Raw genomic sequence first — 18,768 nt, forward strand, 5'->3', positions numbered from 1 at the left:
TACGAGTAAGTAAAACTTTTTATACTCGTAGGAGCGTAAAGCTCACACATAGAAGACGAACGAAGACCAAATGCAGAGTTCTGCCAAAATATACTAAAGAACTAAAAGTGAAGTTAGAAGCACATAAATTTACATTTTCACAATTCTATATTAAAAGAAAAAAATTAATTTCTAATTCTAAAAAGTTTTGAAAACAAAAAACTATTTTACAGAAGACGATAATAAAATCCGTACTGTCAATTTTCATTGAATCTATTATGTTTCTATTACTTAGTTCTGCCATAAGTTCTGTTACAACTCAAAATGAAACTATAATAAATTTTTATTAATAAAGTTAATTTTATTTAATAATTCATATGTATAGTCCCCTTTTGTTTTCACACAAGCCGGCAAACAATTCGGTCATTGCTCAATAGCAGCACGCACAGTTTCTATGGATATTGACGACACTGCTTGAACTAAAGATTTTTGAAACTTTCCAAATATCAATGGGTTATTCGACAGGCCATTTTTTCTGACTCTGGCCACAAGCTGTAGTCCAATGTATTCAAATCTGGACTTCCAGTCGGCCATTCAGCTGCAGCTATGAAACCAGGAATATTGCTGTTAAGGCACTGCTGGATGGTTCTTGGCTTGCAGCTGGAGCAGCATCTTTTCTTAAGCTATCCATCGAAGAGAGTAGTGCTTAACTGCTTTACCACGCCGTCTAAAACATCCTGCTGGTACAATTTTACCCCAGTTTTAACCAATTCGCAGAAGCGCAGAGTGTAACGCCTTTTCACGAGACTCCACACCAAAATATAACAGCAGCTGGATGGTGACCACGCCCTTGGAATAACATTTTTGCATCTTAGGAGAGATGCGGCCTTTTCGACATTTTGCTTATTAAAAATTTCTCAAACGGTGAACATTTTTTCATCTGTAAAAAGATTCATCTGATATAAGGATGTCAACCTTAAATCTCTATTTTAGAAAAGAGAATACAATTACTACGCTCTCAATAGTCGATAGGTTGGCGATCCCTTATCCTACTACAGAATGACCGACCGACTTCGCTTGCAGACTTGATACAATACCGTTACGGCATGAACAAAACAAACTACTTTGGTATAATATTACGGAAACGAAACAGTCGTTTTGCTTTCAGTTTATTTATCTAAGTTAAATTTATACCCTGAACCGGGTATATTAAGTTTGCCACAAAGTTTGTAACTCCCAGAAGGAGAGTTTTATAAGCCCTTTTCTCCACAAGAAGCAACTCATTTGTCGCAATCGCTGTAATCAGAACACTGCAGGTCATAACTGCCATACAAATGGATAGATCAAACTCAAGTCCAAATACGGGAATCTTTTTTATTTGACGAGGTACCTTCATTAAGATATAAAACTATAATTTGGAACAAGGGATCGTAGTAGCAAGGGGCACCTATCGGTCTATGTGAGAGATACATAATTGCGGTTCAGAGAGGGTCCTTTCCTGATAATAGTATGTTTGTATGTCAAAAACGGGTTGAATCGGGTCAATACTTGCTTTAGCTCCCATATATTCAATATAAAGATTTTCGAACATCCGGCTGACCTTATTCGCAAATATCGGCCAATATGTGAGTTATTTAAATGAAAATGAGAGAGCGTGTTTTACTCATAATAATGTATCCCTGTGCCTAAAATGGGCAAAATTTTAGCATAACCCCCATATAACTAATATCAGGATTTTCGAACATCCGGCTTACTTTACTGCATATGATTGGTGATGATATGTGAGGTACCTTAATGAGACCCAGGCAGCAGTTTATTGTATGCGGCATGTTAATGGTATGTGGTATTCACAAAAACAGATAAAATGTGTGAAGTTTGCCGGCGCAGAATTTCCCGGGCTTGCAGCCGAACTTTGCACTTTCTTACTTGTTATGCTATAAAAAATGCGCCTGTAAACAAAGACACAGTATAGGATTTAGTTACGGCAACCATTAGAAACTATTTTAGGAAATATAAAAGCACCACAATATCAAACGATCTTCAAGTTCAGGGTGCCTTAGAAGGCCCACAACAACAACAGTAAGTGAAATAATATCCTAGTACCAAATCGTTCTGAAGCGTTGGTTCAGAAAGTGTGCATACGTTTTGTTACGGCGAACCTTTATTTTTTTCAAGAACAAGAACCAAATTAATATTTTTTAATAGTAAATAAATTGGACTAAACTGCTATGTAGCTGGCTTCTTATACACTTTCAAAACTGTTTTAGGTAAATAACTGAAAAATAGCAGTTGCTTGCTTGGAAATGAACGAACGACTGCCTACTAGGCGTTTAAGTACTTTACAACTAGTTGAGGTGACTGCAGCAACAGTAAGTACCAAGTTTACACGCGTGGCATAAAGAAATAACATAACATTATGGTACACATATTTTTTGTTTAACTAATTCGTTTTATTTTCGATATTAATTTATAATTATTTGTTTTTTAGTGCGTTTTAATGCGTAAAATTATTTGAATTGCACTCTTTTTGGTAAATACTTTATCATTTATCAATAATCAATAGTTTTTTTTTTATGTGTGATGATATCGATGATGTATAAAAATGAATAATTTCTACATAATGGCACAATATACATGTACAATAAATGATATAAATGCATTATTTAAAGTAAGATGAGTAACAAATACTTGGATATATGGGAATACTAGATGCTTTTTGCCATTATTTCATACAAATGATATTTTTTGTTGGTAAGTTTTTTGCTTATGTGACATGACATTTGCATACAAGTAATTTCAAATAGGCAATTTCGTGGGTATTTATAGCCTTAACACAGCATGTAATTATTTCTTGATTCAAATTTATGGATTTCTCTTAGTTGTTGCTAAGTATTGTTCTTGTTTTGGCTCGTTTATGCTGTTATTATTTTATTACTTTAAAAGTTGTTCATTTGTGTTTTCATAAGAAATTAATTAATTAACTTGTAAGTAGACAAACGCTTACAATTTCAATTATAAATTGTTATTGTCTTATATAAATATTTTGACTAATAAAACAACAAAAAGCACTAACAATATCGGTAATAAATTTTAAATTTGGCCACAAATCAAATAAATTTATGAAAAATGCATAGTAATGCATACAATTTAATGGCACGGTATTTACAAAACCAAAACAAGCTGCATTGTTTATTAAAACAAAAAAAAAACCAAAGATATAAGTTAGATTTTTATGGTAAATGCTTCTTCTGTGTTGGTGAATGCGTACGGAAACCGTTTACAATAACGTTTGCGTATGATATTCTAGCTTTAAATTAGTATCTCCCCTACTTATATGGTAAATACTTTGTTTTATTTAAAATTAAAGTAGGAATTCTATTAGAAATAAATTTTTGTATATAATTAAAATAAACAAAAATACTCTTCGTCTAAATTTTACTTTACTAAGCTTATAATTAATGTCTAAACTAATTTTGGCTTAGCGTATTTTCTTAAAGTTAACAGTAAAACCATATGACTATCAATAAACATGCCGATCGTTAATTTCTAAAAATAATATTAATTTGCAACTAATTGTGACGCTCAATTCGGATCTAAAATGCGCAGACAAAAAATTCTATAAATATATTTACAATAGCAACACACAAATAATAGAACCGATTACAAACAAATCAGCAAGTTTAAAACTAACAAATAATACCAGCTGCCATAAATGTACGAGTATAGAGTTGTAAACTCTACTAAGTTTTACCACTAATGTTTTCGTTTAAATGTACGCTTAAATCTAAGTAAAGTCCTTTTAGCAATTATGCAGCAAATATAACCTGACATCTGTTTATATAGCTCGCATAACTATTTCCCCCAACATGTTGTTGCGTTTGCCAGTATTTGAGCTCAATGATCGGTGCTTAGTGTGTCATCAATGTTGCTGTCCCAATTAAATTCGGTAACACCCTGTTTGTAGTAGATGTTACCCAAGTTGGCAAACCGCTTCACAAAATCGTTGTCTTTTGCTTTTAGTCGCTCGAATCTGCAATACAAGAAGATAGAATAATTAGTATGTTTAAAGTCAATTTTAATTGATGGATTTGGTATCTTTATATAGCATAGCTTCGAATGGAAAGCTTGTTATATAAGAACTAAATGTAATATATGAAGAAAGCGATTGTTCATATAAGTCTTGGTTGATTTTGACATTTCTGACAATGTAAAATATAAATTGTTGACAGTCGAGTCTATCTAACTTAAGTGGGTTATCTGGTTAAAAACTGTCAAGTGTCAGCAGAAAATTATTTGTGGAATGCTTTCCGCCGAGATTCGATTTCAAAACATAATAATTATAATTTTATGTCATTGATTAATTTTGGAAAAATATATATATTTGAACATTCTGTACGCTCAAAATCAGTGCCGTATCATGTTGTCAATACTTTAATTGGTTATTCTTGAATATTTCATTTTGCAAGAATAAAATAACTAGATTTTAAATTTTATAATTTTGATTGATTTAATATTTATGAACTACTTTTTATATGGAACGTCGAAATAAAGCTCGAAACATTTCAATGTGAGGAGAAATTACCTTAACCCTCAATTAAATAAAAGTTGGCTCTTAAATTAAAATCTTTAGTCTCCCAACCATGTTAAGACTTCCTATTCGAATGCTGTGCTATTGATGAGCAACGAACACCCAACTATAAAGTCGGACCTTAGCTAGATACCTCCCAACAGGGGCGAACCGTCCAGTTTCCAGTTTGTTCCTGCCACCTTCGTGATACGGTGGCATTTATTACCAGTCGGCACACTTGGATAGGGTTCAGCAAAAATATAAATAATAAAATGAAATTTCTCTCTATCATCATGTGATTTTGACTAGTTATTAAAATAGGTCGCAACTACAATTATTTTTAAGTCAAAAATATAAAGATTTCCAACCGAAGCTATCGAAATATTTGATTTGAAATATGTATTAGCTTACTTCGACGAACCGTACCTTTGGAATAGTAAATTCTTTGCAAAGGCATATAACTCGATATCCAAGCTGTTCAACTCTTCGATGCGTTTCTTCTGATCCGGTCGCAAATTGTTTACCGCCGACGCAGATATTGTTGTATTGTGTTGTTCGAATGGTATCGCAAAACGAAGATTGAATGTCTCTTCGAATATGTACTGCGAAATCTGCCAAACAAAAAAAAAATAAAAATGTAATTAAAAAACACAAATACACTTCTATATACAGTATATGAGAGGTACCTTCTGATACTCGGTGAGTCCGAAGTATGCCATTGCGGCCAAATTGCGTTTGGCGCTCGCCAACATGACGCGATCGCGCTCATGCGCCGGCATAGCAGTCTTATTGTAACAGCCTACTAACGCGAGATCGGCCAGCATGCGGGTCTGTCGATTGGCCGCCAAATTCGAATCGCACGCGGCGAACTCATCCAAATCCACATCCAACCAATCCTTGCCCTTGTAACAGGGTGGCAATTCCGCCGCCGTGGCTTGACGTCCCAGACACCAATGACGTGAACCCTTCCACGTCGCACCGCGCCGCACATGCCGATATTCGGACATATACCGTGAGATGGGCTCACGTAGTAGCGTAATGTAGAAGTACCGACGCTTGGCCGTCTCGCCTTCGTTCTTGTCCAACTCGATATCCACACAGCTGGTCAGCTCCGTCCAGTCGGCGTGTAGGCCACACTTCCAACCGGTCGAGTAGCGTGAGAACAGCCAGTTTTCGTTGCGGTGTGGACGGAAGCAGTAGCAACGCTTGCGTTGACGCTGGCACTCGCAGGGTCGCTATTAGGCACAAGTGCAATAGGAAACGAAATTAGCATGGGTATGTAACTTATTTGAATAACTTATGTACATATATGTATATGTATATTTAAAATATGCAAATTGTTTATGCAACGTCGGTAAATGTCCAGTAATTTAAGTATTTATGTATTTATGTACGCATGTGTAAACATTTCAATGGTTTTATCTCGGTTTGACTCTTTCGAGAGTGCAATTTACTGAACTTAAACTTTGGAATTTATTACGGATATTGTTGTCAACTTCGTACGTGAAATGTTCGTGAATTATGGAAATTATTTATAATTCACTGCATCCTGTCAACAGTTCATAACAACGAGGCGATGAATTGCATACAAATGACCCCAATGCCTGGTTATCAAGTCAGAAGAAGTCAGTCCAACTTCAAATAACACACACACTTTGCACATGCCATATGTGTATGACGCCCATAAATAGGTATTTAAGTGGTCTTTGTGGAAAGCCAAAGTCAAGGTTATTTTCTAACAGATAAGCGGAGAGACAGAGAGTCTGCCGTTTATGCGGGTGAGGTATTACAGAGGGGAGAATTGTTGAAGTTCATGAAACTTTATATACTTCGTTCAGTTTTTTCAAAGTTCGCAAAGTCGGCGTAGGCACAAGGACAAAAACCAGCAAGCATATATATATGCACATATAAAAATCTTCAAGAACGTGAAAGCCTTGTTATAGTAGCGAACAATTTACTTCATTGAGATATTGTGTGGTGACGAGTAATTTCACCAGCTTTATGAAAATATAGTGCTTTCTTCGATTTCTTGACTTTTCATCTTCGTGACTGTAAACCTAGTAAACCAGTACCTCGCATATAAAACTCATCAGTTGATTAAACAAAACTGATATAACTCACTGTTTCAAAGTCGGATTACCAAATATCTTCGAAGCTTTTATATTAAAGAACACAAAATTAATAAAGAGTCCTCGAAAACTAGTGTGCTTTCATAAAATATAGTCTGCTAGCTATTGGGTGTATGCATTAATTCGTGAGATTTTCTAAGAGAGAGCTCTACTAGTATTATTTCGCGTCGTGTTCATCTGTGGCTATATTCATTTCATAGGTACTGTCATTGAACAACAATTTGTTTCATTCATTTGAAAATGTCGAAATTTGTACCAGATAAAGTGTTTTTGCGGGGAGTTCTTCTTCATTACTTTAACATGAAGAAAAGTGCTACCGAAAGCCATCGTATTTTACTGGACGTTTATGGTGACCATGCTTAAGCCGAACGCACGTGCCAAAAGTGGTTTGCACGGTTTGAAAGTGGCAATTTCGACTTAGACGACGGAGAACGACTCGGACAGCCAAAAATTCAAGAAGAAGAATTGGAGATACTGCTCGACGCAGATGCGTGCCAGACGCAAGAAGAACTTGCAAAAGTATTAGGAGTTGATTAAGCAACCGTTTCCAGACGATTAAAATCATTAGGATTCATCCAGAAGCTTGGAAATTGGGTGCCTTATGAATTAAAGCCAAGAGACGTCGAACGTCCATTCTGCATGTCGGAAATGTTGCTTCAACGCCACCAAAAGAAGTCATTTTTGCATCGGATTGTCACTGGCGATGAAAAATGGATTCATTATGATAACCCAAAGCGCAAGAGATCGTATGTGAAGCCCGGCCAACCATCGACATCCACGGCAAAGCCGAATATCCATGGTTCCAAGGTTATGTTATGTATTTGGTGCGACCACAAGGGTGTGCTCTATTATGAGCTATTGAAATCGGGTCAGACGATCAATGGAGACCTCTACTGAAAACAATTGATTCGTTTGAAAAAGACCATCGCGGAAAAATTACCAGAATATGCGACCAGACGCAAATCAATAATTTTTCATCGAGACAACGCTCGGCCACATGTTGAAAGGCCAGTTAAAAACTATTTGGAAAACTGTGGCTGGGAAGTTCTACCTCACCCGCCTTGTAGCCCAGACATAGCACCTTCCGATTACCACTTGTTCAGATCAATGCAGAATGCCCTCACCGTATACGAGTAAGCTTCACTTCAGAACAGGGTATCAGAAATTGGCTCGTTTCTTTCTTGACCTCCAAGCCGGAGAAGTTCTTTTGGGATGGGATCCACAAACTGCCAGAAAGATGGGCAAACATCGTAGCTTCCGATTGGCAATACTTTGAACATTAAATGTATATTATTTTTTCACAATAGTCTTAATTTTCGAAAAAACCCGCACGAATTAGATAGAAGAAATCTACGGTATAGGTACAACCTGATTATAATAATAAGTATAATATTTCATGGATCTATGGCATTACACGCTGACAACGGTCAATTATTTTTACCACGATGTTTGTGATAACCACAAAAAAACGTCGCAGATATATAAATAAATGATCAGCATGTCGAGCTGAGTCGACTTAGTCATGTCCGTCTGTATATACGCAAAGTGTTTTTGAGATATCGATCTGAAATTTTATTATAGTTATTTTCTAAGTCAACAATGTATTCTCCGAAGAAATTGTTGAGATCTGATCACTAAATTATGTAGCTGCCATACAAATTGAACGATCAGAATCAAGTTCTTGTAAGGAACCTTTGTGTTTGTGAGGGGTATCAGTACTTCAGTGCAGATAAGGTTAACGTTTTTTCTTATTTTCTTCTTCTTTTACAGCTATTAATTGTAATTAACCCTTCTATTTGACTAAATGTATATTTTAAGAAATTTATAAAAAATAAGCTGTATAAGAAATGTTAAAACACTTTCTAATTTCTACGAAATTTCCCATCAATATCAAACTGTATATAACCGTCAATTTTTCTGGGATCTAGCATTTTAAAACTCTCTTATATTATGTCCCAACCGGTCATTTAGCTAACGAAATTAAGATGTTAATTGAATCATCCATTTGGGCATTCAAATACTCAATTTAGCTCAGTCTAAATATAATGATAATGATATGATCAATTGAAAGCTTTTAATTGTTTAATTAGACATTGGATATGGACATTCATTACGTGTAAAAACAAAAATTATAGAGTGGACATGATTTCTAAAGAAAATGTTCTAAAAATTATGAGAAGATTACAATTATAGTACATATAGTATACTTAATCCATATTAGCAGTTTTTTTTTTGTTTTTTTGTTATTATGTATTATTACACTCCAATAGCTCATACCGCACGCTCCTTACAAAATTTAGCTTACTGCCGAGCTTCTAGGTGTACGCAGGTGTTTACGCCACCCTTTATACAAACAAAAAATAAAACATTTGTGTAAGCATATCTACGTTATGTATGCGTAACCACGTTTCGTTTGTTAAACAATGTTAAACAATTGCGAACATGTGGCATGGCTTATAAGTTGAAATTGCAGTAAGAACCCAATTTTGATTGCAGCAATTGTGAAATATCCATAATGCAGGCATAATGTGAGTGGGTACAGCAGCATGTCGTATACTCACACACATACATGCATGTGTATTCCTTCCATGCAGCGTACATGACGAACGGTAATATTGGCATATTGTCACAAATCATTGAATTTATTTCTTGCGAATATGGTTATAGAAATCAATAAATGAATACAAATAAACTCATTACAATGATTGTTGTGGATATACACACATAAAAGCATGGTAGGGTGGAGAAGATAGAAAAAAAAGTGTTACAACATTTTCAAAGCCCCAGTCGCTCCAAGTCACCAAAACAAACAACACAGCAAATATAGCACATACATTTTGATAAGAATTATATTAGATGAGTCGTGGAACAAAAGGATAAATTTCAAGTGAAAATTAAAAAAAAAAAAAACTGGTAATACTAGGTACACGATTAACATATACATTCTTGGTCAAAACTGTGTTTCATCGATTACCCTAAAGCTATAATACCCTTCCCAAGTAAAAAAAATTTTCTATACAAGGACATGGTGTTGAACGTCCAGTTTATATGGCAGCTACCAAAATTGAAAATAATGCATTAAAAAAATAATTGAATAAAAAGTTTTTTTTTTTTTGTAATCCCAAATACGGCATTAAAAAATATAAAAAAGTTATGAATTGATAGAATGTAAAATAATATATAAAAATTTTTAATCTCAAGCATACAACTAAGTTTTAAAAAAAATATTTGCTTTACAATTCACATTTTTTTGCGTTCGTTCAAAACAAAAAATATTATTTTCACTTTTTAAATTTTTAATTCCAAACTTCTTGGATTAAAAGATGTAAATTAAATTTTTATTTCCAATAGCGGGATTAAAACAACAACAACGGGATTAAAAAATTTAAATTTTATTTAATTGCAACATTGGATTAAAAAAAAATTACTTTTTAATCACAAATATTTGTATTGAACAATTCGGTGGTTTTGGGGAGGAAAACGTGTGCAAGATTTCAGAACGATATCTTAAAAACTGATAAACCAGTTCGCGTATGTACAGACGGGCAGACGAACACGGCTAAATCGACTCAGCTCGTCACACTGATCATTTATAAATATAAGTTTATTTCATAAGGTCTCCGCCGCTTCCTTCTGGGTTTTACAAACTTCGTGGCGAACTTAATGTACCCTCTTCAGGGCATAATTATTCTAATTTTCCTCATTTTAGTACCCATAATTGTTACAAATAAAAATGCAGCCCGATAAAAGTAGGTTAGGGTAATATGGAGTATGATCTCAGTTCTAATCGAGAACAAACTATATGGTACAACCAATCAAGGAACTGAGTCTAAAAAATAAAACTCTTTAAGTGCGACCCTTATGTATACATATACATATATACATACATCCCTTTGAATATATTAATATCAACATGTGCTTGTAATTGTGCGTTGTATCTGCTCATTTGACATACCTTTAGATCCAAGTCACGCACCAAATGCCGTCCAAATGATGTGCCTCCGGTCTTTTGTATATGCAGGAACACCATCACATCATGCCCGTCCATATCGAATTGAAAATCATCGTTCAGCACATCCTCATAGCTGAGACCGGCATTGGTGATAATTACATTTTGCTGTATTGATTTCGCGCTAATCGCCGATGTGGATGCCAGCGCCATGGCCGATTCGGCTCCGCCACCACTCGGCTGATGTGACTGATGCTGATAGTGGTGAACACCGTACGCATTGTTCGCCACACCCGACGCGGCGGCAGCGCCTACGGCACCTGGTGGTGGCATTATCGCCTCATTGTAGGCTAGTATATCCGGTTGTAGCATCATGCCGCGCTTGGAGAGCGCACAGACCTGTTGATGTGGAGCAATGAGAAAGAAAAAAGAAAAATGTAGGCAAATTAATAAATTTACAAATACCATAAATATTCGATATGCTGATGAACATGTGTAAATATGTTTGAAAATATTCATGACAAATATGGGCATAAAGCATTCGCAAATTTACAATTACGTCGAAACAAATGCGTGCGTATTGCGAAATACGAAGCGACTCAAATTTAATTAACTCACTCAGTAAAACCAGAGCTCAGCTTCAGTTCAAAATTTGAATGCAATCAGCCGCCAGCATTCGTATGTGTGTGAGTGGATAAAAGGATTTCAGATTTTCATACCGAAATATATCATACATCATCGGAAATGGTATTAAGGCATTGGCAAATGAAATCAGCTGAAATCTCAAGCGCGCTCTACCGCGCACGCATTCGAAATACGCAAAATGTATTAACTGGCGTACAAATGTAGCACCAATACGTTTAATTAACTCCTTTCATTTTCTGCTTAACGAAACGTAAAAAGGATTTCGGCGATACATTGGTACACATGTGCGTGTGTATGCGTGAATCAACCCAATTATGCAAAAGTGTACGAATTTTTAATTATCAAGCTTAATGTGAATTGCCTGTTGGACTTATATAAAAGTGTGTATTATAGTTATATGTATATGTGTATTAGGGTGGGTCCCAAAAATACGAAGGTTTTTTTTCCGCTTCGTACTCTGAAAAATTGGTTGATAGACACCTCTAAGAAATGCTCTCCAAGTATGAGCTTTTTATTGTAATGGCCAGGTCCTCGGTTTAATGGTTTTCTATTTTTCTCTTATTATCAGATAAAATGCATATCTCACTTCCAACTACGCTTCCCGTTACAATTAAGAGCACATACTTGGAGAACCTTTCTAAGAGCTGTCCATAATTTTCCAGAGTACGAAGCGGGGCATTCTTTTTTTAACCCATCTTAATGTGTATGCTTGTATATGGTTTTCTGTTTTTATATGCGCAATTGGGTCGGCAAAAACGCACCATTCATAAAATTTTGGCCCCTTACATCGAGATATCCACATCAAAAGCTATCATTTATATCACTTTTTAAAATACGAAAACTTGGCAACTTACACTAAATGCAGCAAAATAGCTACATACCATACATACATACGTAAATGCAAAACAAAAGCACGTTGAGCTGATCATTGAAGCGTTAACTGGTAGATTATTGCATTTAACAAAGAGGAAAGCCTTGGAGGCTGGCATTATGAATTCGGAGTAGAAGAAATTCAAAAAAAAAAGTAAAATAAAATAAAAAGAATAAAACCCCGAATGCTTTATTACTCGCTTATCATATTCTCTACACGGGTCAACCGTGATTTTTGTGCCAAGAAGCCACAATTCTCGTAACTTTAAACAGATTATTGCACATACAGGGTGCGCCATCTTCGCCACTCGGTACATTCAATAGCTATGCGAACCAATTTTTACATTTGAGATATTTATACACTGAAAAGTATATATTAAGTTTGCCACGAAGAATATAACACGACAATCTGTATTTATAAGCGAACTAGTCCCTCAGTTTATGTGATGCCAATCTAAAATTTTGTTAACATCCTTTTCTCCCCAAAAAACTGGTAATTTGTCGCAACCGACTACTATAGCATATAGCTGTCATTCAAACTGCAAAGATCTGGAGTAAATAATAACAAGTAATTAAAAAAAAAAGTGACGGTTTAAAGAGTTTTGAATTTCAATCTAAAATTAAATAGGGTTAAAAAATGGTCCGATTCGCTACTAACTCTTTAATAACTTTTACCAACTATAGTTTAATACATGCTTAAATTCATAAATATAGATTCGTAAATAACAGAGTTTCTACACATTCCTTACCTGTCGCGTCTTTAAAATTCACCATCGAATCACTAAGGTTCTAAACATATAAAAACTCGTTGACAAATCTTATGACAGGTGTAAAGTTATCTTAAAAGTCTGTTAATGTATAAACATTTCAGTGCACCACGAAAACTTTTCGAGCAGACAAACGACAGGATATACAATAAATATGTCCAATGCAACGGAACCAGCATCGCATCTTAAGCATGCTTCGAAATGCCAACTGACATGGTACACATACTCGCTGGCATATCGCACAACCAAAAACATTATAAAAATGCATTTATATACACATACAGTACATAAAGTACTTGTAGGAAATATTGATAACCTTATCTCGAACAAAAACTTAAACGCTGGTCAGTAAGGAAGTAAAAAATGCGTCACGAAATTATTTGATTATGTTGACTTCATTATTAGCTAAAATAGATATTTCTAAGGTTCAAGCGAACGAAAAATTATTGAGGTGAAGAATTCTGGACAATGTAACAACTTTAGTCTTAACCTCCTTTGTATATTTCTAAGCATCCATAGACGTTTTTTTTATAAAGATGTTACAAACATGGTAAAAACATTGAATTAACTATTGTATATATCAGTCAATACAATCACGAAACTTTAGAGATAAGAAATTTTAAATGCTCGGAACGGGTGTGCCTTTAGAGACGCATTTCTATTGTCTGTTTTGAAAATTTTATTTCAGAAATTCAACCTTTTTTTCACAGAAATTCTTTAGATTTCTCATACAGTTACCGAAAGATGATAAATATTTAAAATATCAGTGAATGATCTTGCTTAACATAACCAAAAATAAGCGCGTGATCTAAGCAACTTAACTAGTCTTAACAACTTTTATGAAATCTCATAGACCTTGGTTATTTTAGCTTCGATTATCAGTAACAACTTACCACATTCCCTAGGCGTATACACATAGCTTTAAGAGAGTTTTTGTATGTAAAATGTCTACCGACAAGAACGAGTGATGTTAAAATGAGATAAAACACCAAAATTTGCTCAAAATAGGTTCTGTTTTTATTGTTATGCAGCTAATTTTATAGGCATTTGCTGCCTCATTTGGAAAGAAATAAAACCCGATGGCGCCGTCATACCACAATCCCCAACAAACGGTAAATTTTTGGAGATGCAATTACGTTTGCTGAACCACACGGAGATTTGACTCAACACAATAGCGATAATTTGGTTTTTGGACGACGCCATTAAGCTAGAAATGAGTTCTCATTTGAGAAGATGATTTTTCATTTTTAAGTAGCCACCGGAGAACGTGAATTTGCGTAATAATCTTGGACAATTTCCAAGCGTTGTGCCAAAATGAAATGTGACATGATGAAAGGGCAAACCGTTCTGAACACACTGACAAAATTTGACTAAAATCGAGCTGTCAAATTCACATCATCCCTATTATAAAAAAATGCATTCCGTAAGATTAAAGAGAGCTTAACGTTTTTCTTTTTGGCAAACACACATTTTTTAAGTTGCTAAAGTTGTAATAATGTACCTTAAAATAAATTTATAGCAAGTGCTTGAATCAGAGTTAAGGCCGAGCTTTTCCTTGTGGGCAAGCTTTAATATGTCAATATGTGTGTAGTTTAGCTTGTGTGCAATATTGCAACATTGTAGAACCTTAGCAATTCCTGTCACATGCTAAGAAGCAACCAGCGAAACAGCGAGCACATGAGAATGTGACTTGTCAACTCTGACAGTTATTGAGTGATGTGCAATACACTACACTTCGTATGTATTGTGACTTGAGATATTTTTTTTTTAAATCACTTAACATTACTTTAAGGAGAATGCTAAAAATGGGAGTAAAGAAATTTTATAGCATCAATAGATATAGCCATAAAATTAGTCATATTGTCATAGATGTCATATTTTGTGAAAACTAAATTTCACAAAATAAATTTCTTTGTTAGCTACTTTTACGGGTATTTTTTAAGTACAGAGAATTCTAGTATCCAGCGAATATTTAAATCAGATTTTATGAATAATTTTAAAGTGAAGGATTTTATTGCTTTATCTTTTTCTAAACCAATTTGCAATTAATTTTTTTATTAAAAAAGGTACAAACGACCCGCATAGCTGAGCAATAAAGGGTAAACAAATCTCAGCGTACAGGTCCACAAAACCAAACTAAACTGAGAAAAACACAGTAAATAATAAGGGATTATTGAGAGAGAGAGAGAAATGTGTGAGATTTCTAATACTACTAAATAGGTGGCTTACCGTTTGAAAGTGGCCCGCAATATGTTGCATAGTAACATAAAGCAAAGCTTGCATTAAAACACTTTAAACTATTTAAGAATTTCTCTACAAATAAAATGTGAAAAATATGCGATAAATGTACACTTTCACAGCGACTGTACTTGCCCACCAATTGTGATATGTCAAATATTAAAATAAACGTCACAATTACATATATCTTGCCAGTTGACGACTACGCCATTAAACCAGCTTAAAGTGTACGCAATGGGAGATTGCTTTGTCTTTCGCCACACAACCATTATGCCTCGCGTGTGCCGCGCACAAAAACAACAATGCTATGCGAAAGCGCAAGTAATCAGAAAGATAATGGTTAAGTTTAGTTAAAGCCAACAAAAGGAGACACACGAAAGCAGAAAAGTAGAAGGGGTAATTTGATAGCTATATATCTTCAGATTGTCTCTTTTTTATTTGTTGCTTCAGTTTGTCTGACACAAACTACTGAGCGAGCAGATAAAACAAAAGATGTGCACTAAATAAAATATAATGTTTAAGTAAAGACATTGTAGCTACTTATTATTTGTTGTTATTGCACACGAAAATTGTAATCAACAGTACTTTATATGCATACATTTGTCTCCTAATTTATGTTTGAATGTGTGTGTGCGTTGATGTGCTCAAACGAAATAAACTGTCTCGACTTTTTGTCGCTTATTTTCGCAGTAAATACGAGAAGCGTTCAGAAATTGAAAGCGGCATATATAATAACTTTTAAGCCGACGTGAATCACGTTAGGTCATATTTACCAAAGAGTTTAATATACATTTTCAAATTTTCTATACTAAAATATGTCTAAAATAAAGACAATAGGTGGCAACTCCATTGCAAATTGCAGCTTAATGAATTTTATTATTTTATAAATTTTTAACGAATTTATTCCGAAAGATTTTTTTAAACACGTTGTTAAAATTCCATTTTTCCGATAGGTGACAACTCTATTGCAAATAAATTTACATCCACATTGTCCTTGCTTTGTGCGAAAATAATCATTTTAGCTGCTTGGAATTCAAGACCAATATATTAGAAATCAATTCAGCTATCAACTTTATATACTTGTATATCTCATAAGTGGTTGGGTCCTAACTGTGCCAATTTATTCTGAGAGTAAGGAACAAGGGCTCAAACTTCCCACTAAATCAACTTTCAGAATCACCATTTTCAAGACGACAGTGATTCTGAAAACTCGTGCAATCTAAAGCAAAATAAAAGACCGGAAACTTATTCTACATAAGACTTGCTTGAAAGGCACGTATAATTTTTGCGCAAATTGACAGTCAAAATATAGAAGTTTCGACCAAACAGTTTGGCTATAAATTGCTTTTTAAAAATTAATTTCCTTAAATTCTGAAAGAGTCACAATTTTTTTTTGTGCCCTAAGTTCCAAAATTTTGTTGATGCTGTTGTCAATAATAAACTTGTGGTATCCACAAAAATATTTCACACAGGTATTGTAGAACATTTACAAACGTGAAATTTGGAAACATCAATTCAATCTCAGTACAAGGCTTGGCCGCACGGCATGTTTTTCTTGAAAATAAAATGGCACAAATTCGAAAGCTAAATATTTTAAAAAGAGTGATTTTCTAAAAAAGTATTATTATCAGGACATAAAGTATTAAATATCCAAACTAGAACCCAAACATACACTAGACTATTTAAAACTATGCCCAAATACGACACTTTAATCCAACGTTTAAAATATACTCGGTTTAGTCAAATCTGAGATATTTAGTGACATTTCTTCAATTTTAGGTTAGAATGTGCTCTCCAGTCGCTCTGCACTACAAGTGCAAAGTCAAAGTTACAAAATTTCGATAGATAAGGACTCCAATACTGTTATACAAGTGCAGCATACTTAAATAGACGCGCCTGGAAGGTTGGAAATTTAATACCCAAAGTTTTGCTCGTACAAATTCTATTCTTTTTTCACAATTTTCGTTTCTTTTCATGCTGTTATTTTGCACACTGCAATATTTGTTGAGACAATAACGCACTCGAAATCGAGCAAAACAACTTGAGTAGAAGCCAACATTTGCCGGCAGAGCACACTATAAGCGCATAAATATTAATTTAATTGCTAAAGTTATATTATTGCAGTCCAAGAGTTATGAGTACGCATCACTGCCTAAATTCAACCAATACGATATCTGTGTTTTTTTGTGTGTTTCCTCTGTTTAGTTCTCCTTACGTTTACGTTCTACGGAACAAACACATTTATCGCATAATTTATAGCGCATAATACGATAAGAAATTAGTTTGCTTCTCTGAGTCCACGCATTTTAATGGGCAAGGCAATTTCAGCAAAGAGATAATTGTTGGAAAAAGCGAGTAACTGTTGTTGTTGAAATTGTAGTATTTTGAAATATATAAATGGATGTGCATATATATGTAATAGAAACTATTAAAGCTCGAAAAGTAATTGTTTAAGCTATGCTCCTAGCTTTTTTTGATTTAATTTTTTGAACATTTTGAATTTGTTATTAAAGTATTAGTTAAAAAAAACAGTAGAATTTGCTGGCAACCAATGCATCAAATAGTATTCGTAACCACCATAATGCTCAAAAATTACAGCAGTTGAAGGAGAATTTACCCAGTAGGGAGAAAAGCTCTTATCGTTCAAAAACAGAACATTTTGTAGCAAAATTCAATTATTTTATTCGACATAGTCATCGAGCGAATACAGCGATTACAGAGAACTTCGAACTTATCGATAGGCTTTTTGGCAGTACAATTTGTATTTTGCTTCAAAAGAGACCTCAGGCTGGACGATTAGACATCCCATGCTGCTAAATTTCTTTTCAGTCAGTATTCTCTTCTAGAAATATTGAAAGGCCTCGAAGAGCAAGGTATAAAACAAGCAAGGAAAATACAGAGGACTTAAGAAGCGACCCTTTATTAACATTTGTTCAAAAATTCAAACAAAAAAAAAGTCAGCGTTCTTAAACACGTTAATATTCACTTTTTATATTGAAATACCGTTATACCTATATCGGACCATATCGTTATGTAATCACTAATTAGCAATTTTCGATATCAACCGCCATATGTGGTCTTCATATCTTCATATGTGGTGTTGCGTAAAAAAGCTTGATAAAGGCTTACATGTATTGATTCGGGTCTATTGTCATACCGTCGGACGGATGAAACAATCTACAAAACGCTTCTCCTGTTCATTCTGCCATATAACCGTAGGTCTACTTCGCTTTCTCTCATTCCCAAGCTATTATGTACAGAATATGAACGATAAACCTAACTAAAGACAGCGCAACTAGGGACAGAAGTTACTTTAAAAAAATACACAAAAAAAATATTCTAAAAGAAAAAGCAACTATCGCCAATTCGAAACGCTCAGATGAATTTGGGATGAAAATTTTTTTGATTAAAACTTTTTAATCATCAAAACTTTAGTTAATAGCTCATTGTATTAAACACACTGACAAACATATAAACAAAATTTGAGATCGAGCTACCCTGTAAAAGTAAAAATTTCGAAACCAAAATAAAATACATATAAGTTTATTTTTAAATATTTTGTGATGATGCTGACAGCTTTCGTGAGCTTTTGTCTAAATTTAAATATTCCACTTTATTGCAGTC

General features: G+C 34.3%; 1 protein-coding gene across 4 annotated transcripts in view; it reads right to left on the minus strand.

Annotated features, from left to right (window-relative positions):
• Window positions 1–2,396: 2,396 nt before the first annotated feature.
• Hs6st (heparan sulfate 6-O-sulfotransferase) overlaps window positions 2,397–18,768 on the minus strand; it is a 98,079-nt gene continuing 81,707 nt past the window's right edge. For 3 of the 4 annotated variants that reach the window (XM_070110004.1, XM_070110007.1, XM_070110009.1), the window contains exons 3-6: window positions 10,631–11,023; window positions 5,233–5,781; window positions 4,958–5,157; window positions 2,397–4,009 (exon numbers count right to left, since the gene is read on the minus strand). In XM_070110004.1, coding sequence (XP_069966105.1) covers window positions 3,874–4,009; window positions 4,958–5,157; window positions 5,233–5,781; window positions 10,631–11,023 — 1,278 coding nt within the window. In that variant the 3' untranslated portion in view covers window positions 2,397–3,873. The remainder of the gene's footprint in view (window positions 4,010–4,957; window positions 5,158–5,232; window positions 5,782–10,630; window positions 11,024–18,768) is intronic. The other variant, XM_070110008.1, reaches the window with a different exon arrangement.

The sequence above is a fragment of the Bactrocera oleae genome, chromosome 2 (assembly GCF_042242935.1).
Source record: "Bactrocera oleae isolate idBacOlea1 chromosome 2, idBacOlea1, whole genome shotgun sequence".
Taxonomy (NCBI): domain Eukaryota; kingdom Metazoa; phylum Arthropoda; class Insecta; order Diptera; family Tephritidae; genus Bactrocera; species Bactrocera oleae.